This window comes from Echiichthys vipera (genome assembly GCF_963691815.1).
Source record: "Echiichthys vipera genome assembly, chromosome: 6".
Taxonomy (NCBI): Eukaryota; Metazoa; Chordata; class Actinopteri; order Perciformes; family Trachinidae; genus Echiichthys; species Echiichthys vipera.
The window spans coordinates 19,632,227-19,655,941 of record NC_139831.1 but is presented as its reverse complement, the minus strand read 5'-3'; the positions used below and the strand labels follow the sequence as shown (position 1 = coordinate 19,655,941).

Genomic DNA, 23,715 nt, shown 5'->3' with positions numbered 1-23,715 from the left:
ATTGTGGGGAAGTGCTGTAGGGTGAGTGGTGCAATATCCCACACTGAATAGGAGCCACTAGGTGAGTGGTGCAATATCCCACACTGAATAGGAGCCACTAGGAGCTGCATCCCTCATCGAGGCCCAGTTTTCTCTGTACTCCCTCCTAATTTGGGCCAGTACTGACACAGAACCTATCCTATGGGACCAGATCTGAAAGCCTCTTTCTTTCTGCTCAGCTGTCCTCTGCTTATTAGGTTGAGCTTTGAGCAAGCCCAAGCTTCAATAACTTAAGTCCACACACACCCTCATCTTGCTCCCTGTAACTTCCCTCTTGCCCCTGTTAGATATACGTTGTCTTTATGCTGCACCCTTTTAGGGGTCACAACCTTATTGAAGCGGAAAGGTTTGCGTGTTGCAGGTATCCCATGAACTACGCCATGTAGGGTTTTCTGAGCTCCGGTGAGGTTTAAGAAGGATGTTATGGACAAAGAATGACCTGTTCTGTTTTGGGGCCAGTCTCACTGCACCAGATCTGCCCCTCAGACACAAGTAACCCTACCACAACAACTGCACTACTTTCTTCAAAACAAAACCATTCCCCAGTTTGCCCTTGTGAGCATTCATGGCTCTACAGGACACACAGCCACATGCATGCAATGCCATAAATAGACCCAACCACCACACTACATACAATTATGGAAGAGCTCTATTTTCAATAGAGTGTTTAAGCTGCGCTGTGCAGAAACCTCTTGTTTTCTCACTTATAATCCCTTCTGGCACATTTCCATGGTCGGAGGCTAACAAGCCACACCACATGTTGAGACTTTGTGGGTTCACAAGGTGTTTATATTCTGTAGCAGGAACCTTCAGGTGGAGCTAGCAGCGCTGTTGATTGGGATTGATTAAGCAAATGTGCTCACACATTAGTAAAAAATGACCCTTCCTATGGGAGACTACAGCCATCATTTTTACAAATTGCTGTGAGAAAATAGTGGAAAACAATTTGCTGTTTGACCCACTGCTGCTGGAGAAAAACAAAAGAAGTGTTGGCTCTTATCACCAACACCAGGGATCACCTGTGAGGACTGAGCAAGGAGTTTTTTGAAACTCTCTTCTTTTAAAAATCCTATATTTCTTTGCATCACATTGTAACTTTCTAATTAATCTACAGTTTTGTTACAAGCTGCACCAATCTGCTACCTCGATTTATTTTTTATCATTTTAAAATATAATAAACTCTAACTCTTTCAGTCAAGGGTAAATAACAAGACAGCAGAACAAATAAGTGCACCATGCACACTGGGAAGTATATTAATAGGAAACAGCAAACAAAAAAAGCAATCAGCGGAAACCTATTGACCAAATCGAACTGAGGAATTTAAAGTTTCTTTGCAGTGAAAAAGGAAAGTCAGTTGCACCGAGATTCCAGCTTAATACGTTCAATTAAAGAATACATAGAGTTTCCCATTATTTGTGATTCCGAAAGAGCCAAACTCAGAACTTAAACTGTTTTTGAAAGTTGCCGCAGACAGTATGGAAACTTTTGGATTACCCCCTTGCAGCCCAAAACATACTCTGTATGTATTCCTACACTTCACTCACTCTCCCAGAGATGTCTCTCCATGCAGTACTGATCTCCCCCCTTCCTTCAACGCCTCACTGTCTCTCCCCACTCTCCTCTCACCACTCTGTTTGACCTCTCCTTTTGTCTCAGCCATCTGGTCATCCCCCAAAGCATACATCCTCTTCAAGCGTAGCAGTATCTCTCTCCACCTGAGTGCCTCTCTCTTTCCCCTCTCACATTGTTTCCCCTATAATATCACCCCGCTCCATCAGTGGAGCAGAGATTGGTGTTGGACTTTGGTTTAAAAGAAAAAAAAAATGCACGGTACAGTCAGAAGAGAGAGCGGCTGTGGAGGAATGCCTTGGCATTTAGCCCTCTCAGTAATAAAATTAAAATGAAATAAATGTTATCATCTAGGTGGAAATGAGATGGTCAGACCTGTCTTCAGCTCTGAATGAATAACAAATCGGTATATAATTCAATGATTCTGAGTGTCACCTTGAATTTCCTTAATGCAAATTCACTCACAAGCTCTCAGACAACCAAGTGCATGTACAAGGAGCCATTATATGAGCTTGCATGAGGGTAAACAACAACAAAAAAATATTATCTCTCATCTGCTACTTCTCTTTTTCCTCTCATGCATTCTCTTTTTTCCCCTTTTTTTTTCTTCCTCTGCAGCTAAGCGTACCTACTCCTCCTCCTCCCCCTCCTTCCTGCTGCAGGGAACCATGCATCCCATCTTCAGTTCACTGGTCAAACACACACAGTGTGCCGCCCTCATTCCCTTCTATAATCAGGACACTCAGCAGTGCTACGGGGATGTTACATTTCTGATGCATCACTTGAGATGGCTGGCCTGGAATGCTAGTTCAGAGGGATATGTGGGATCCTGCAGGCTCTCTGAGCTAATTCATAAAAAAAAAGAAAAAAACCTTTTCATGCACTCGGAGTATCTGGACTCCCATGCTCTGTCGTGGCCCATGAGCCAGAGCTTTGCACAGCCTTGGGAAGGGGGCTGGGAACAGTAAATGTCAATGATGATTGTGTCTCTTTGGCAGTTTCCCTGGTCTTTTTTCGCCCAAACCCACATTCTCTTTTAGGCTCCGTTGTTTCTCCCCTCAGCCACATGTCCTCCATTTCCTGACTGTGTCTCAGTCTCCTCCTCGTGCTTGTCTCCCCCTCCCTCGCTCCCTCTCTCCCCATTCCCAGTTTTCACCAGCCTACATCAGGACCTGCCTGTCCTGCTCTGAAGAAGAGATGCTGTCACTGGGAGGTAGCTTCTAAGTGTCCTAGGGGATTGCATCAGCTCTCGTCATATTGAGATGTGAAGTGCTTCAAACTGTTAACTCAAACGGTAGACCTAGATTCAAGAACGACTCAACTGCAATGGTGCCGTGAAACGTTAAAAAGGAGGCTGTTACTTGTCCTGCTCCATCAACATCGAGCATCTATTTACACTTTAAAGTAGGTGCTGGGTGAAATGGAAAGAGAGCAAACAAAACACACATTAATTCACCTTGTTAGAGAATTTTGCCTATACATTTGACATATGATGATATTTTGATATTGGAAAATATTGTTTGTATTAGGATATTACTGTAATGGGGGGGGGGGGGTATGCCTTTATAAGATAGTGGTAGCATAAAAGGAAGTAAAAGAGAGAGCCCTACAAATGACCCCAGTTCGACTCAGGGAAGGTATAGTTCATGGTCAGCTTCTTAACCATGAATCCACAAGGACACCATTAATCACAATAATCAACGCTTCAACACCTCGTGTACGCAACTGACCAGGCTGGGAGTGGCCACTTGAGATTGGCTCCAGGTGTGAGTCAATAGACCCTCATGTCACAATGCCTACAAAACAGTTTTGGCCTCTATAGCTAATTTCCCGGTTCATGACAACTGAATGCTTATATAACTCACTTGTTTAAATTATATTAAGGCTTAAAGTTATGCGTAATTAAAGGCATGGCTGCTTTGAGTGGCAGATGGGTGCTGTCACAGGCCACTAGCTCAGTAACCAGGCTTCATTCAGCCCGCTTCAGCTTCACCCACATTCCACGTCTTTGCCCATTTTTGGATTAGGTGGAGAAAGGCACTGCCAAGACGACAGCCTGAGCTGCCCACATTGAGCTTGACATTGGCTGTTAAGAAACCTATGGGTGACGTTACGGAGACTACGTCCATGTTTATAACACTTTTTTTTTTTGATCACTACTAGTACAAACAATCCACTATTGAGTTCAAACCTGCATCTGTCTATGTGTCTCTTCACGCATGTACCTCTGTATTTGTGTTTGAGTGTTTGATGGATGATAGTAGGTAAGGAGCCTTGGGATTCTCTGTCACTCGGGCTGGTTAGCCTGACGGCTGGTTAGCCTGGAGCTCAACCACCAAATGCATGTCCACATAGCCTATCCTCCTTTCATACTTATACATAATTATATCTATTCTTTGAAACTTTGTTGTTGACTGGGTAAACTATCTACTCATGTGTGCTTGTACTACTCTATAAATATTCACATATTATGCTGCAGCCACGTAAAGCCGCAATAAAGCTTGCGTAGATTTAATGACACAAAAAGGATGTGTACTTTTTATTGTATCTATCTAGTGTATAAAACTGCAGTGTGACATTTCCTTCTCACTAGACACATTGTGAAAAGTCACAAAAAAGGTTTCTGGCCAGAAAGGTTAATGGCTCGGATTAGTGTCTGATGAGGATGCTGAATGGCTGCCTGTAATGCTGGCTCTACACAAAGGAGAAACACATAAATGTTCTGTTTCTGCAATGCCTGCATTCTAACACAGACATCACATGCACAAGCTTTCTTGCTCACAGTTACAATTTTTTGCTCTGCTAGTAAGAAAGAAGGAATTAAACACTGAGTGATAACATCTGAATTATATGATGTGATTCTGTCAATTCTTTGCCAAAGTAAGCTGGTGGAGGATTAGTTATGGCACCTAGGATTGACTGCTTTTAAATTGAAACATTCAGTTAAACAGAATGTTTTTTAAACAATTTTGAGCTATGACTTAATAGGATGGCTGAAATAGAAAAATAACAAAACTAGAACTCTATGACAGGTACTGTAGTGAAATGACTTGAAAGGATTTATGGAGATATCTACTCTGCCTACAAAGACAACACGCAGTAACTCCATGTTTGTTCAAAACTAAGTTAAAGCTGAATCTGACATTTTGACATCATACCTTATCATCAAAATTGTTATACCAACAAACTAATATTTTGGAGGTAAAAGAGCTTGACCTCTCATGGAAATCACATGATTTCATGTGGTTAACCTACATTCACATCACATATCAAAACTGTATTTGATTAAACATCAATTTATTTAATTTATTTAGATAATCAGTTCAAATGTACAAAATAGCTAAGATGAATTTCGTTCTGCCTAGCTCTGCCTACTTACACTCATCCATCTGGGATGGCTCCATAGGAGAGGGATTAGGGCACCACTGAAAAATGGTAAAGCCAGTCAGGATCACTGCGCAGGATTTTTATAGATGTGACGTAGTGGAGAAGCGACTGTTTTAATTCAGACTACAATGGCAGCTCTCATCCAGAAGGCAGGCATCCACATTGATGCGGCTATTTCATCCATGTTGTCACACCTCTCCTATGGAGCGATCCCAGATGGATGAGTGGAGCTAGGTGGAACAAAATTCTACTGGCAAGAGTCAGGTTACAAAATAGCAGCATTTTATTTGTAGACAATGTATTTTCCCGTTTAATTGTTCAGCGTAACATTCATATCAAAATGTTTTTTACGTTTCAGACAGTCTTTAACAATTATTAATAATCAGCATAAAAAGGCATACAATTAATGTTTCACAGCTTGTATCCGTTCAGTTGCTTAGTTCAGCTATGAGCCTCCAAAGTGTTCAATGTTAAAGAAAAGAAAATTGTTTCTTTAAATTAATAATACTTCTCCTTCTAACATGTATCATATAAGGCTTGAATCTGGATTGCTGTGTGTCACAAATCCTAGTTTTACTTGATGTAACTAATGTGGCCAATATAGTTGTTTGCTTTAATTTTAAATATTGTCCTTCTATACATAGTTAGAAATTAAGAGCAGTATCCCTGGACTGCATTAAAAAAAATGTTTTTATCATTAATATTGCCCAACACATCTAAGGTTTTCACTGCGGCAGATTACTAAGTATACAATGCCCTGAAGATGAAAAACTGATCGTCAGACCAGAGTCACTGAGGTCAGATGTGGCCCGCAAGCACGTACTTCATCACCAGAGATCATCAACTATTCTCTTTCCTCTCTTGTTTTCTCTGCAGCCCTTCAGCGAAGCAGCTTCTTCTCCTCTCCACCTGCCATCTTGATCATACAGTCCTGTGCTTGTGAGAGTGGCTCGAGAGCAATCCCCAAGAGAGTCAATGACTCTCAACTCCATCTCCTTCTGACAGATATTTTCACCTTCAAGGTCTTACCATCATGCTTCTGTTTGAACACAGAGCAACACACAGGGCTAAAAGCACTCAGGGTCAGACGGACCTGCATGCCAATGTGTAGGTCTGTTTAATGTTGTTCAAATGTTCAACGCCTTAGCCATTTCAAAAGTTCAGATAATAGTGTTATCTTTGACACTTTACTGAATAACTCAGTTTCATAGGACTCCATGAAAAATGCAGAAATCTCACTTTGCCCTCATCCGCTGCGTGTCATTTCCTTGACACATGCAATTAAGGACTATCTATGCGAGCAGATAACACAACTAAACCCCTGGACCTCGCTTCACCATGAGAGCTGTGCTCCGAGGTCCCCCGGCCCATCACGTTGAGCAAATAACAATCCCTTTCTCAGACAGCCTCTCGCAGTCCACCATTTGCTGCAATGCAGAGGCGAGAGGAGTGCTACAAGTCTGGTCTTCTCCCCCTTCAAAGATGCTCACTCCTCTCACCTTCAGGAAGATGTCACGACAGAACACAGCGAGAGCGGCTGCTCCACACTGACCCTTTCAGTATGTCTGTATGCATTTTTAAGGGTGATTCAGCAGAGTATGAAACATGTAAGGCTTATGATATTCTGTAATTGGATTTCCAAGAAAGCTGGTGACAAAGTCCCTCACACACCACTAATCCTCCCAATCAGCACTGCGGGCCTAAATCGTGCTCTTCTTTGCAGATGAATATAGAGGAAGAGAGGGTAAGGGAATGGAGCATGAAGCGAGGATGAACGCAGGGGATCACAGATGAAGAGGATGAAGAGGGTGTGTGGATTGTTCCACGACTGCATTAGGATGGACAGCTAGTGAAGGCGCGCCAACGTGTCCTAACGCACGCGGTCTAATCAGCACCAACATGCTGGGAGAGAGACGAGTTAGAGGAGGCAGGGTGCACGGGACAGTGGTGAAAAGGGAGGGAGACATGGTGGGGTTCAATAAGTCAGACCGATACAGCAAACACTCAAACTGTTGCTGTCAGAAGTGGTCAGGAGCTCTGCCTTCACAACAAACGGGGAAGATTAGCTTTGCTGAATCACAGGCAACAGTTCACTTTAAGACTCCATGACAGATGCCGAAAAAAAGAAAACAGGACACAAGGAGAAAACTCTCAGCCATATGAAAGAGATTAAAGGAATAGTTTAAGAAGATGCCACTAACTGACTCGACCTGACTACAGAAGAGCTGGGCTCGCCCGGGTAAAGGTTTGTGGTGATATTTCAGGGATAAACCACCGCATCTGACTTATTTTGCATTCAATTGCACATAGCAGGGGAAATAACTGGCAGCTGAAAACCTCTATTGTTTCTGTTCTTATTTGGAAGATTGAGGGGGAAAACAACAAACAGAGTAAACTTTGTGGATGTCTGGCAGGCACATATATTTTTCCATCACTGTCAAAACAATGGATTATTTTCAGTGCCCTACATCAGTTCTATCTCTTCAACCTTGCTTGCTTAAGTAGTTTCTGTTAGCCATTTTCTCTTTTTTCCTAATCTGCAAGACAGGGCAGCAAGGAGCCTCAAAATGTCTATATTCCAGTTAGAGTTCAAACCATCTGAGATTAATGCTTCCTGACTTGTTGTTTCTGTCCTTTAGGGAGATTTCCGATCTGTGTTTCTCGTGCACGGTTTGTATGCACATGCAAAGCCAAGAGTGTGCCGCACAGGGCCACCAAGAGGGGATGGCGATCTGTCACTCTCACAAGGTCCACTTCCTGCGCATGTAAACTAAGCCTTTGCCCCCGGTGTTGCTAATCAAATTACATGTCACATCTCATAGCCTATGCTGATAGAACAAACCGAGCCGAGCCATTGAGGGATATGCATCACGAAGCTTGATTATAGTGCTGGGTTTTTAAAAAGAGGCACCTTTTCAGGACCGGCCTCTCCCGGCTCTTTGCTTTTGTCTTAAGAATAATAGAATAAGTCAATGAGGACGAGAGGTGGGACCAGTTGTTCAACCTTGAAGGCATCACTTAAAGAATTCCCTCTCCATCTCAGCCTCAATCTAGGTTTGGTTAAGTATGTAGTAGTCCAGCACCACTTTTCATCTTATTAGTGCCCTTGCTGAGATGGTGCTCTGGCCCTGAATGATAATACTGGAGGTAGAGAGGGAAAGAGAGAGAGAGAGATGGAAAACAGAGAGCTATGAGAGTGAATGAGCTGTAATCCTACGGGCCCTGGCATATAAACCTTTGAATATGCCTTACTCACCTTACTTTTCTAAGGCAAATATCCCACAAAAACCAATAAAGATTCTCAGCAGGGGGCTTCACTTTGGAGCCATTTCATATAGTCATATAGAGAGGAGAGCAAGAAGTTTTCTCACATTAGATGAAAAGATGGATTCTCAGTGGACCTTTCATGTCTGGATATGTGCTGGGCACCAACGCCAATAAGGAAAAAAATCTTTCCAATTAGGTGCCTGTCTGATATTTTGTCTGATATGGTCTGTGCTGCAATATAGTCCCAATAAGTCCCAGGTTGTAACAGTATCAGTCTCATGACAACACGATAAAGACACACAAACAGATGGGATCAGCGTGGCAAAAAGCTAAATATCTCAAAGTAAATTAGGTTCTAAACTAGATTTATAAAGTTGCCATTCAATAATTATTTTCAATTTAATGCTCTCACAAAAATCAGATTTTTACAATGGGTTGATTATTCAGGATAATCTATAGGCCTCACTTTGTTAAACCCCCCTTAATCCGAATAAATAGTCTCTATATAAATCATTATGAGGAAACTATGACTTGTAGTTTTTTTTTTTTTTTCATAGCAATTGGCCATTGGATCTATGGGTTACGATAACATTAAGCTCACTATCAGTTCTTGAAATCTTGGAATAAAGCATTAAAAATACACTCAAAGAGCCGACAAGCTTATTCAGACAATTATATAGAGTGTAAACAATCTAGCAGTTTTGCAAGATTAGCTACAGCTTTGTTTGAAAGTAAAAACCACAAGTAAGCGCAAATGTAATATTACTAATAATCCCTTGAAATGCAGGAAAACCTTGAGTGCACAACATTACAACGGGTACAATAGGGCCAAGATTAACCAGGAAGTTGTGCTGTAAATGGTTTATTTACAACAGACAGAATCAACTTTATTATCTCTTCCAAATAGGTTTGACTCTTCCTGTAAAAAAAACAACTGTATGACCATCTGACTCATTCTATTCATGCATCGTTAAACCTATTTTTAACAATGGTGCTGTGTTCTCAGAGCTTACTGAAATGAGTAGCCTACAATGTTATAAAATATAGAATTGATGACCGGGAATTACAAAAATAAACTCAAGTTGTAAATAGACCACTGTTTTCCTTTAATGTTTTTTGCATTATCTAGAGCAAAAGGAACGTTTCATTCACCTTCATCCCATTGGGGTGAATCTCAGTGTCTTAATACCTGAGCTAATACAAGCATTGCTTGATGGTAAATGATGATGTAAAAATGTTTTTTGAAATTATACCTGCATTTTGTTCTAATCCCATTAATTGGTGAATTGCAAAAATAACATGGCTGCTTCACAACTTCTAAATAGTAAACTCCTCTTCATTATAAATGATATTCAGTCACAAGGGAATCCTGGGGCTCAAAAAGCTTTACTCTGAGACAAACCCCTGAAATTGGGAGTGAAATGTTCACTGACTTTTCACAAACTTTGGCCACTTGAGAGCAATTTCCAAACGTAAGCTTCTTTATGCATAAAAGACCCAAAGTCTATCCCCTAACAGCTCAGGGATGTGACTTGGTACAGCAGCAGCAGCAGCAACAACAGTAGCAGCAGTAGCAGCAGCAGCAGCAGCAGCAGCAGCACTACAATGGGCGAAAATGAAAATACATTGCACAAAAGGTTGAGAAGAAAGCAAGAGAACTGATGGGACTTTTCTGTGCCCTTAAGAAAGGCATGTTTTTCAGTCTGACTGTCAACTTACACTAGACAGACCAATCTCACATGTTGTGTTTCTTTATGGTTAGTTCATTTCGAACTGGTCATCATGTTACTTTAGGCCACTGTCTACATCATAGCCATTGTGTGTCTGCTATTAAATGTGTACTGCTCATCTACATAGGCGTTTATAAAATCTTGCAAATCCTCAGACCTGGATGTTCAGTTCGCTTCAGCTCACTATGACAGGTACGTGGAGAGACGAAGGAAGAGCCACTGTGCTATGTACTTTCATTCCAGTTCACATCTCCCACAAAGGCATACACAAACACATCGGTTGGTCCCTTCACTTCTCCATCTTCAGCACTGTGCCTCTCTCTCTCTATTCCCTCCTCTCATAAACATAGCTAAGCCTCTGAATTCTCCCAAGTTCTTTTCCATCATATTCTAGCACTGTCAGGGCTGCAAAGGGCACTGGCATCTGAGAGAAGCTTTCCATTGAGGCCTTTGGAATGGATTCACTCCAAACGGCCTTTTCATTCTGCAGCTGCGATGGATTAGCACTGTCATGGCTCCAGATGAGGTTTGCCTTCCTGATCTGTACGCCACGCCGAAGAAAATAAAGCCACGCCACCAAGATAAAGAAGGGAGAAAAAACTAATAAAATTAAGGGACAGGAATCAGGCCGCCGGCTATCCAATGGTCGATGATAGAACACTTCAATATTTCATCACACGGTCATGCATGGACACACAAACACGGACAGTGGCCTGGGAGCAACCGCCCACAGGTTTTATGTAGCCATGTGTGAAATGGCAAGAGCCACACAAAAGCACTCTTCGAAATTAACCATTGGAGGGAGAAACAGAGGAGGGTCATGGTTGAGCGAGCACATCATGTTCACTTAATTCTCACTCATGGGGATAGCCAGCACTAAAGACAGGAGAACTTGCGGTAGGACGAGTGTAAAGTAAGATCACACCGCTGCGTCACAATTATATATATGTTTTTTCTAGTTCACGCCTACTTATATTTTCTTAATCTGAGTTCGAAAAAAAAAATGACAGACAGCGATGGCGTCATCCTTGACAAGCGAGCGGCGGGTGAGTCCAAGCACCTAGGAGCTTTGTAGTCGGCATCAACGGACTACTTCTATATTACGCATATTACTCACGGACATTTGATACACATTCTACACTTTGCGTCATTCTTGCATTTTCGATTAAACTCATGCATTCGATGTGAATCAGTGAACAATCAAAAATAAATTTCCACTTATTTCCGTGTTGTTATGGTGACAACACAGATAAAGTGATGCGAGTGGCTTGGGTTTGCTCCTCCGGCCTGCCAGAAGATATTTCTAGATCGCTGTCATCCACGGTTTATTCCAACACATCAACGGATCCTGCTCAGACATTGCGTGGTTCTTCAAACTGCAACTGCAATCACAGTTGCAGTAATTGTCTATAAATCCACCTCCTGTTTCCAGATGTGTTGGTCTGCATTATGTCTTTTCATTGTATGAGATGTGTTTAATATTAACCACGAAGGCTATTCATGGCACGGCATGTCTTATTTGCATCTCGGTATCACTGCAAGGAATATGCAAATCTTCCTTTTCTTCCTTCTCTCCTTCAGCCTGTATGCTAGAGTGCCCATACACTAGTTTCACAAGGTTATGATGCTCCAGTGGCCCGGCGACTGTGAACTGTCACAAGCAATCAGTTATGATGGAGCCCTTGTTTCTTCACAGACATGCAGCTTTGGCAGGGCACTGCTAGCGACTGCCTCTTCTGAAAGAGGCCAGAAACGTGTGGATCAATCTGCTCAGTCGGCAGAAGGAGAGCTGGAATGCTGGAAGCCCCATCGCACTGTGATCCAATATTTACTAGATGGGAGAGTACATCGTGACACTCCCTGTTGATGTTTTGTATTCATCACAACACCGCCCTGGTGTCCTGACATTTTTGACTGTCTTAGCGCAGGAATCACACAATAAGCAGTTAATAATGCAGTCCAAGAGGACCGACTAGATTAGACAGCATAGGTGCCAATTAAAGCTTTTCTCTGCACTCTTCAGAATTAATAAAATGCTCAAAAGTGTTTTCTTTCATAAGATGCCTGACCTTGGATAGGACTATGCAGTCGGCAGTTCTAATTCTAGGGGAATTCAGAGATCTCCCTTTTTCTTTTGCACCCAGTGAAGTCAGGCCAATGCAGCAACTTCTCATGAGGGACGATATGGATGTGCTATTTGGGCTCAAGTAGGGGATTACTGATTCTGTGATTACTGGGTATTGTAGGGGAGTCTAGTGAATGGCCAACAGCTAGCTGAGTGTGTCTGCAATGCCTGGGGAAAATAGCTGTAATGGGCTTTGTGGAAGAGATTAATATATATATAAAAAGAGAAAAATATAGAAATGAGAAAGACAGAGAGGGGGGAGTAAAAGTAAAAAATGCTGACTGCAATGTAAGAAATCTTTACAGGAGACAAGTTTTGAAAATGCCATTCCTTTATTCTTCTTCACCTCCTCTATCTCTGCCTTTTCACAACTGGTGCATTAAAGTAAATAACATTTAAAAAAATATCTACCACAAACAACATATTCCACCTTCCTTGAGAGGTTTTTCTCATTGAAAAGCAGCGATCACATGGAGCCAGGGTACCGGCAGACATATCCCTGATGCACCTGAGATGAATGGTTCACTTTGGCAGCTTGCCCCCTGTTCCTTTTACTTAACATGCACCACATGTGCAGCCTTTTTCTTATCATTAACATTTTTCCTCACACAGAGCACAGCATAAAATGCGTCTAATGCACCACTAAGATTTTGCGGCTGCTCCTGTGCGGTCCCTCATTGTTTATCGTTTGCTTTTTATATGGTCAGTCAGCTCCTCTTGTTCATCACAATGCAGCACTGATATCATCTTCAATAAGGGAAAACAGACATTGCCTGTCATTGTTGACTTATAGTTTAGAAACCACCATATTATTTGAGCAGTGGTGAACAGATGTGCGGGGATAGATGGGCTGTCATGTTGCATCATGTCTGCTGACGACTAAGAGGACTTGATCTACGTCTTGCATTCATGGCTTTGCATTAATGCCCACATATGGGTCGGCGGTGCACATATGATTCTTAAACCTATGCTTGGCTGGTTGGTTAATGGTAACATCAGGGTTTTTATTGCTCAGCTGTGGCGTAAATTGTTTTTATAGTTGTGGAAATTTTATTGTCAACAAAATCTATTTAAGTGGGGTTGTATGAGGTGTTCATCAATAGTCAGTGAATTACCTACAGTAGATGCGGTCGGCACACCCTCAGTTAGGAGAAGCAGTGTTGCCTTATATATATATATATATATATATATATATATATATATATATATAAATTTGTGTGTCTGTCCTCTTCAGAATTGCTATAGCATGGATGATATAAAAAGTCTCAGATATACGGCTCGATATATAGTAGTTCTATGTAGGCTGTTTATACGAAACAATTGCGGGTGGGTGTAGGGTAATGATAGCTTCAGGGTGCCATGACAGCCTATTCATAATCATTTCACCTTAATCCCTCTTCTCAATTGCAATTCATCATATCTGTCCCTGAAAACTGAGCAGATAGATAAAGGAAATCAATAAGAAATCAAAAGACCTCAACATCCCTACAGTAGGTCTGAAAACACTGCACATTGTCAGAGCCAGATAAATCTTTAAAAGTGCCAATGTAAATTTGTGATTTGATTTACTGATCTTTTAAGATCAGAACATCTGTCCCTATACCAGATTCATTTTTTTTCATATTCCATAGCTGCTGAAGTGGCCAAATGCCCAGTATTTGTGAAAGATATATGGAGATTTGAAGCTGCCACAGCAGCGAGGGAGTAAAAGCTGTTGTTTTATCAAACAACATCTGCCAGCGTCATTGATTCCAAGACAAATAACACTCCGACAGCAACACTTCTCCTCAGGTTGGGTTTAAGAGGATCTTTTGATATTCGGATTAAAAATTCATTGTGTTGAATCTGCCTCGGAGTGTGTTCTATGTTTTCTAGTCTGAATCTTATTACAGCTTCAGCTGTGAGCCTGGCTTTAGAATAATAAATAAATAAAAATATAGTGTAGGGCACATCATGGCCACATAATTAGGTCAAAAATAATGATCCATTTGGAGATTTGGCCTTTGGATTCTTTTCCGGCCTTTTACTCTTTATTTAAGTTTTAACCTCATGTGACCACAACAAACAGTACCAGTGATTGTAGCCATGCCAGCAAAGTTCAAGTAAAGGATAGAAAATGTAGGATGATTTGTAATGTAGTAGCTATTAAAGCAACACTTTTAGTAACAAGTACTATTATAGTTTTATGGAAATGTTGACTGTTTAGTCATAGCGTTTCTAAAATAATGATAATAACCCTGGCAGACATTTTTAAGCTTGAGTCAGATCAGAACGTTACTGTGACTGACTGTGCCTCGTCCATTCTTTTATAGCTGTGCTACGCTGTCAGTCACTCCCTTCAGCCGACGTCCCGCTCTTCTCTCAGAGGCTTTGCAGTTCCCAAAGCATGTAACCCCATCCGGGGCAGTTACTGTACCACTCATCAGACTGAGGCCTCAGATCCAGCCACCCTGACAGGCCTCTGAGACTGCCTGGCCTGCTAGCCTCAAAATCACATCATTACGTTACTCTACCATGGCTCCTGTTTCTCTCAGAGGCTTTTGCACAGTCACGGTGCTTATCAAATATGCTCGTTTATTCTCTAAATTTCACATAAATCCTAGCCTGCATATATTTCAAAAATTCTATCCTCTAAAAGTGTGTTTGCACAAAGAGACACAGGGCAATATTTTTTACCATGACCTTTACTTTGGATGAATGATGAAGTGTGTCATGGGAGCTTCAGTACAAAACACTGAGATTTACTGTGAAGAGGGAGATGGGGATGTGTCTGTCTATGCATGTTTAACTGCATACGCCTACAGTTTCTGTTAGCGTGGCTCTGTGCATATGTGCGCACATACACGCATGCATATGCCTGTGCGTCCATAAACAAACCTCCATCTGTGCCTTCAACACAGCTGGACTGTGATGGCATGTCCCGGCACAACCCCCATAGCCTGGAGAGCTCTCTCACTCACTCACAACAGTCATACACTTATGCACAAATGTACTCTCTGCATAAGCAGCTAAGCATCTAAAGAAGACTTTAATCAAATTATTTCCCCCACCCTGCTTTCTTTTACTGCAGAATTTGTCTCTATCCTCGACCACAGAGTTTCCCCGCTCTTCCCCAGATTCTCCTGACATGTTCCCCTAGTCACACCTTTCAAGCTGAGTTACAGCCTGCAAGGACAAGAAGTGTGGCGCTACTACAATCACCTGAGGAGCTTCTCTCGACCATAGCCTGTATCTGTCAGGCCATGCGCGGTGAAAACATGCTTGCCTGTCGGTTTGTTTACCATCCATTCACACACCATCACCACTAACAACAACAGCCCCAAAAGCAATGCAGAACAATACATGCAAAAATTTGGTAGGGGCCCTTTCATCTATGCTTCATAACATATGCCATTTGCCACATGCGGTCAGTCAAAGTGTGGGCCACCGGTGTAAAGAGACTGTTGGTGTTTCTGGGAAACATGTGCAGAGCTAGCACTCTCTGGGTGGGCGTAAAGGTCAGTGAAGAAGATGCTTCTAAGGATGAGTTGTGTCTAGACAAAAATAAGGCTTGTGCACTACTTTTTCTATTGAGGGTTTTTGATCATCCTAATGGTGTTGATATCACAGATCCACATATAAGCATCTGCTGGAGTTTTCCCTTAAAACCGTCAATAAAATGCCATGCACTTTAATGGGCTCCACACACTTCCTGATCCTGATAAAACATACAGGCAGAATGCAGCACACAAATTAAGTGTGATAATTCATTTTTCTGCACACTGCTTTACACTGACGATTGGGCAGCACTGACGTCTAGAACCACATGTGTTAACTGCTATTTATTGTAAAAAGACTTAAATGAACAGTTTGACATTTTGGGAAATACACTTGTTACCTTTCTTACCACGCGTGAGAAGTGACACCACTCTCATGTCTGCAATGTAAATATGAAGCTACAGCCAGCAGCAAGTTAGCTTAGCTTAGCGCAAAGACTGGTAAAGGGGATAGAGGTTGCTTGGCTCTGTCCAAAGGTAACAAAATACATCTACCAGAACTTCTAAGGTGTACATATACACAGGATTTTTGAAAAGGCCTTTTTTACCTTATTCTGTTCGCAAGGTTAGAACATTTACAGAGGGTTATGTACCAGTCTATTTCTTGGCTGGAACCAGTAACTTCCTGGAGTCTCGTCTGGTTACATGGCAACTTAGAAATAATCAAAATCAGAAGTAAAATGCAATTCACAATTTACAATTCTGGTTTTTGTGTGGATTAAAGAAATAACTAGCATGCTAATTAGTAAGATTTAAATGTGCTGGTAGGCAGATCTGGTTGTCTTTCTAGGCTAGCTACCAGCAAAGCTGCCATCCCCTGTTATTTGCACAAGGCTAGGCTAATTGGATGCTGGCTCCAGCTTTATATTTAGGCGATCATACAGGCATGAGAGTGATACCAGTCTTCTCTCTAACTCTGTAAGAATAATATTACAGTAAGTGTATCTCCCGGAATGTCAAACAATTCCTTTCATATTTTCTCTCATCATCAGTCACTCTACTTTTATGTATTGTCCCTCCTCTTTCTAGCCTTGGAAAATGACAAATGCAAATCACAGTGATCCTTGTTTTATCTTTTTTCCCCATACTCTTGTAACAAAGCTGTAGCTGCTCTATAGCCTACAGTAGCTACAGCAGTGGGAGATGGTGGCTGAACTGTGCAGCCAAAGAAGCATCTGCTACTGCCAGGGTTTAAGGACCTGGAGGATTCAATAAAAGAGGGGTAGGCACATGTATAAAGGCTGGCAGAGGGGACACAGACCATTAGCTTAATGACAGAATGAGAAATGAGGAATAGGGAGATGAGATTCAAAAGCCAAGCATTGCAAAATTTGCCTTTAACAGGAATTAAGGCACATAATCTAATAAATAGTGTGGCGAGGATCGGCGAAGGGGGGCTTGATGTTTTCTTCGCCTCAGGTAAAGGAAGAAGAAGGGTAAACAGGAGAGAAAAGGATGGCGATGTCATTAAGTTGGCTAGCCGTGACCATCAGGAACATTAATGCTGTCTACTCTGCTTTCCTCAAACTGGTACCCTTTGCTTTGAACTACTCCTGTCGTCTCTGTGAGCACACCTGACACCCAGTTTCCACAGCTATTAAGGACCCTGCACTGGTAATTACACATTTCACAATTTCTGATGTCACTTCAAAGCAACAACCGTCTTGCAACCAAAGCACACACCATGCCTCTGCAGTACAAAGCCAAGCCTTGAGGATTACTGAAGCCACACATTGTTTTGCTGCTGGCCACTAATTCAATTAATAGCATAAGGTTTTAAACTGAGTTGAAAGAAATTGTTCTGACACGAGACTGTGTCTTCTTCACACCTAAGGATTTCCATATTTTGTTTCTGAAAAGCAAAATGAACTCCAGTATGTTTAATTTGAATTACTGTACTGTATGCATGTCCTCTTGTTCCTCTGCCTCTATTACTTTTAATGGATGTGCAGCAAATGAGGGGGAGTGATCTACATGAGGAGTCAGAGTCGAGGGCTTTGGCAGTATCTGTCCCAGTGTGAAGAGAGAATGCACACTAAAGAAGAACATCAGCTCCAAGAGAAGAGTCCAAAACAAGACAAGCAATGCTGTCATTTCAACCACTCGGCAAGGCCTTAGGCAGCCAGAACTCATCTTGATCAAAGCAACGAAGCTTGCCTTGAAATAGATTTACTCCCCAAACCTGCATAAATGCCACTTTTGTAAAACATCTCAGTTAAGATCGCCCGATCGTAAAAGAGATGTGTACCACTGTTGACAAAGGTCTGGGTCATCAACACAGGGCTACTGATGACAAATTAAATTTGAATGTCCATTAAATAATTGTGACAGCTTGCAGAACAAACAAGACCACTGGTAAAACTAAAACCCAGAACACGGGAGGTCTTTGCTCAACAGAGGCAAAGCCTCAAAGGCCTAAAAGTCAGCAGATAAGTGATATCTAATAACCGTCATCTCTATTTTGTTCACTACATCGGTAGGGACAATCTGAGGTTCTTTTGGACCGTTGTGAGCTCAGCGTGAGCTGTCTGCAGTTTGGGAGCTCAGCTTGACAAGAGTCTCAGGGCACTACCTTGAAAAAGTCTACGATCATACTTTACACAAATCAGAGTTGAAAGAAAACTGCACCTCAGACTGTCTTAAGAGCTGTCTTTGCTTGGAGTTGGTTGATTATTTTACAATTAAGTAGAGGGTGTTAAGTATAAAACTTCTTCCTGTATAATGAGGCAGGCTAAATGTTCAGCACTAAAGAGACATTTCAAGCAGAGCAGATTATTAATATGCACATCAAAGCAAAAGAGATGCTCTCACCAAACATTTTAATGACGTTTGACAATAGCTCTCCTATTTTTGCATCACTAAGCGATCCATTTCTTTAAAGCATTGGTTACTTTGCATCATTAGAAGCTCATAGATTTACTGTATCTGAAGTTCAAGGCAGTCCTGAGACAGTACTCTTGATGGAGATGCTAAGACGTGGCAGCGAGAAACAAGAAACGGGGCCACAGCTCCCACAGGAACCCCTTCCTCTCACTAAAGCTCTGTCTGCCCCTGAATTTAATTAGATTCTGATATCAAGCCTTTTTCTCCTTTGCTTCCCTTCCTCTTCAACGTGCGTGAAATTGCATGGCACTATCTATTATTTATTCACTCTCATTTGCTTATTGTTTCTTATGGATGCCTTGGTCCGGGCACTTGCAGCTCTGTTGCCTGTGATATGACGCTCTTTGCTGCTTTATCTCTCTCGCTGCTCAGACCCACCTCCCCTGCAGGTCTGAGCCCAACTCATTTGCTGGCGTTGGTTGGGGAGCTATGGATTTTTTCCCCCCTTTCACCCAATGACAGAACGGTGAGGTACTATGAGGGCTGGGTGCTAATGAGCTGACTCTGCAATGCTGGGGGAGATGCTCTGTAACACAGGGGGAGTCAGAGGAAAGCACAGGAGGAGATGCTTTGGCACACGGAGAGTCACAGGGGCCTTTATGACCGTGTCACACAGGGGTTAGAGGCACCACTCAGACAGAGCCGTGTGTCTCCAAAATCAGCCATTCAGCCAAACTTAAGCCATCATTTAAAATGACATAACAAAATGATACTCTCAATTCTGTTTTATTATTTCTTCCTGTTTCGTCCATTCCGTTTCTACTGATTTCAACAAACTGCAGCCAGTGGGGGTGTAGAAAAAGAGGTTATTTGTTGGATGAGCCACTGCACCAGTTGCACCATGACATGGAACATAACCACATAATAGCACCCATGGAGGGAGAAAAAATATCAAGTGTCATATGTAATAAATACGACACCAGTTTATATAATTTCTTCTTTCCTTTTGAATCATGTACGTCATGAAAAATATAAAACACTTAAAACCCACATCCAGTTTAGATCATAACACATGAGCTCCTCGATGCAGGGTTTGTGTAATTGGCTGCATTCTCAAGGCCAGCATGTACACAGCATGATGCCAAGAGGAATTTATTTTACAACGTGGAATCCATGTATTTATGAAATATCACACCTGTAAATATCTGTAAAATGAATATAGCCCACAGTTAAAGTGGGAGTAGTAATAATAATACTACTACTACTACTAATAATAATAATAATACATTACATGTGTTTCGGGGTAAAGCCAAGAAAATGGTGTAGGATGAACATAGGAAGAACACTGTGTATATAATCTGTAGGCTATTTGTATATTCCCATTGAGACTTTATGACCCAGAGTGAAGTGAGGTGAACTTGACTGCTCCCCCCTTAGATTGAGATGTAGCCTCTATAAGCTCCATACTGGATGAGTTTGACATAAATAATTCTGCTCACTCTGCTGTGGACAGAAGTGGGGGAGAATCTGGACATGACTGAAATAGAAGCACACTTACATGCATGGGTGACTGAAAAGCTGTTGGAGGACTCGAGGTTGTCGACATTGTAGTTGAGGTGGAAAGGCTTTTCAGTGGTGTTTTGGTTGGTGTTGTAGAGTTGGACAGCGAACCTGAACGCGCTGTGCTCCTGCACCGTGGAACGCATGAACAGCCCCCCTTAAAGAGATGAAAACCAACATCAGACAAACGCATCTGTTCCTTTTTTAGTCCAGTTGGACTTCATTTTACACAGCGAAGAAGAACTCTATACGTCCCACTGTACGGTGGGAGAGAAATTAGGCTGATTGCTATATAAAAGAATAACTATCATGCATTTCTGACCAGTGCGCCAGTCTGTAACTCTTCAGATCGAGCGAGGGGGAACCGACCGCCCCCGGCCACCTTATTATACACTTCAAAAAAATGACAAAGACAACACTAGATGTAGTCTACATCTTTACACAATCAGATTTAAGATTGCAGCACACGTAGAATCAAGTTATCATTGCGCAGAGACCCCGCGCTCCTTGCACATCTCTTCGGTATAAAACTGCAATCTTTATCCATACAAATCACAATCTGCAGCCTCCTTAACACAGCAAAGACACTTACCGATATTAATCTGATTGGGAAACCCTGCAAATGATCTGTCAAAGAGCCACAGTAGAAACAAAACCACGCGTTGTGCCATTTTCTCCGACCTATCTGTTCAACTCCTTAAAAGGGTCTGTCTAAGCAAATTCATATGTTCTGGATGGAAGCCGGGCGCGATGGAAATCCAGTGGCTATGATGGTCGCTCACAGTGCACCAATTAGGTTCATTGAGGTGCAGCCCAGCTGCAGAGCTTTTTTTTTTTCAAGTAAGAGAGAGAGAGAGAGAGAGAGAGGGGGGGGGGGGTCGGTCGTGTGGTGGGGGGAAGGCGCAGATCTGAACTCCGATTGGACCCGTCGCGGCGGGCCAATGTTGGTCAAACCTGATCTGACGTTAAATTAAAAAAAGCCTCAGCCGGCTAGATTACGACGGAATAAACGCAGCACTTGTAAATACTAGACCGATGTCGGTCGAATAAATAGAAACACAGCAATTTCAGATGGCACATGACTCAGAATTGCCTGGCCACTTCCAGCTGCTGCATATATCTCGAAAAACTGCGGAGAGGCGAAAATGCAGAGCTGTGATTATTTCCCACACTGGGAAAGTTTCTGTCCACGTTGTGTCTTTTTTATTCATCTAACTGCACCCATGTTTATCTCTAGTGTAGAAATGACAAGGCTGGAAGGGGTAAAGCAATTCACGGTAAGAGGAAAAAGTGACACACGGACACACACGCGCGTGCAGTGAGGGCGGAGGGAGGTGGGGACACAGAACTGTCTGTGGTCCTGAAACTGATCATGGAAAGGCTGAAAGTGACTGGAAAATGTTTTTCGCTCATGGCATTTTGTTTTTACTTTGCCAGACGCATTTCTTTGGAGGTTTGACCATAATGAAGTAACTGATATACCTCAGTCTTATTATATTTACTTTACGTTTTACTCTGTCTCTAATGAAACATCTATCATTCCTACGATTCTGCCTAAGAGAGAACAATTAAGGGATTACTGTTCCATTTATCACCCTCAGCTAGGCGCTTTGAAAATTGAGTTTTTAATTGCATTGCAAATGGCTAAGGCTTCAGCTATTGATACTGCAGTGCACTGAGTTCCCTTAAACATATGACGGACTGTGTGTCATGTCTTGAACTTTTTGGTCAGTAAAATAATCTATGTAGTGACACTGTGTAATCTGATTCTACATTCAAATTAACGACTAGTAACTGTAAATGCTTGATCCGCTAAATTGGCATCAATGACAAACATAGAGACATTTATCCACCTGTGTTGTGTCTAAGATAACAGAAAATAATGTACAGGGACATTTAATGCTCATTTTCAGGTTCACACTTGTATTGTGGGGGTCTACTAGAACATCTTTACATGCATTAATGTTCACAAATGTTTTTTCTCATACTTTATTTCTACCCTCTCTGTTTTAGCATCTATCTCTTTAAGAGCATCGCCTGAAAAATGTCTGCTTTGATTGGTCAGTGTCTGAGTCTTTATATATGTGCTCTCTGTGCCAATGTCATTGCAGCTGGAGAATCTGTGTAAAAGCCTTTAAGCAGGCAGCACTTTCAACTTATATATAGTATAGTTGTGACATCACAACAATACAGAACTGATGACGGCTTGTTTAAATACACAGTTTCTGAATACTGGCAATGTGTATTTCCCTGTGGATTGAGAGTTTTGATACCCTCAGTAGTTATATAGCACCTCAAGCTGCTTTATAACACATTTAAAAAAAGGCAGAAATCTCAATTTAAACATGGGCTCTTTAATGTTTAAGATCTGAGACATTAGGATACTGAGTTTGACAGAAAAAAAGACAGAAATCTCAATTTGAACATGGGATCTCTAATGTTTAAGATCTGAGACATTAGGATGATGAGTTGGATCACATTCAGATATATCAATAGATGGGATTATGTGTATTAAAGTGTGGTGCCAATCAAGTAATGATATGGAATGACCTAGCCATCAAATGGGGGGATTTTCTTTCCGAATGGGGTCAAAGTTGCTCTCCTTTCCCACAACTCCCTGGCTCTCTAGGGATGAATATGGGATGACATCACATTGATTCTCTAGTCTCCACAGCCTCCATGTCAGAGTCATAGGATGTCGGTCGCTTGACCTTAATGGCTGAAGTCATAATGACCAATGTCAAACTGTGACTCACTGCCATCTCCGCAGACACATCACACCACACCTGTTTCTGAAATGTTAAATGTTGTTTAGTGGATAATGAGAAGCCACCTGTGATGCTGTGAAGAAAAATGAATTGGCAGCATACCGAAGGAGCTATTTAAACGGTCATTCAAAGTGCATGCTGGTACTCGGTCTGAACTGACCTAATCATGCACTATTTCATGTAAAACCCGTAAAAAAAAAACAACCCCAAAACATTATTCACTACAAGGGGAGCCCGAATATTTGAGATAAGGCCTTATTATAATTTATGTTAAATGGTGAAGATTGTGCTGCATGATTTGCAATTAGGACATTTTGGCCATGCTACATTATCCTCTAAGCTCAACCTCTGCAGGAAATCAATTAGGTCACAAGTGTATAAATTCACAGATATGATCTATTTGGAAACAAATAATTATATGATATGGCTTCCTGGATTTAAAAACACTCACAGGAGTGTTACTCTAGCAGGCAAAGTGAAAATGCCTGAAAAATAGATGAAAAGATGTTGCCTTTTATCTCATGATGATGATGATTCACAGGCTATAGCTCTGAGCACTGCAAGCCTCACCAGCAAGAATTATTAATTCGCTCCCTGCCTTCTCTTCCTACCACAACAGGATCATCGTCATTTTTGCCTCTTTGAGAATAAGTGAGCAAGTTAGTTAGAAACTATTAAAATTACAACCAAAATTACCTGTGGGAGTCTAGGTGCTTGTTTTCAGGTTTGATTTTCTCATTAATACATGATGATTCTGCTGTCCTCTTGACATAATGAACTTTGTATTTATTCATGATCACAAAAAATGATTCAACACAGTGGTCATACATTAAAAACATGTAATCATCTTGTCTCAGCAACATGTTTTCCATTAATTACGTAGACTGTGGCGGCCCGCCATAGTCTAATT

General features: G+C 41.7%; 1 protein-coding gene across 1 annotated transcript in view; it reads right to left on the bottom strand.

Moving 5' to 3' along the window:
* The window catches only part of gria3b (glutamate receptor, ionotropic, AMPA 3b), a gene marked incomplete at its 5' end in the record, with an annotated part of 80,404 nt that extends 59,696 nt beyond the window's left edge, over positions 1–20,708 (bottom strand). The window contains 2 exons of the mRNA XM_083914691.1: positions 20,036–20,194; positions 20,630–20,708. Of these exons, the coding sequence (XP_083770817.1) occupies positions 20,036–20,194; positions 20,630–20,708 (238 nt within the window). The remainder of the gene's footprint in view (positions 1–20,035; positions 20,195–20,629) is intronic.
* Positions 20,709–23,715: the final 3,007 nt, after the last annotated feature.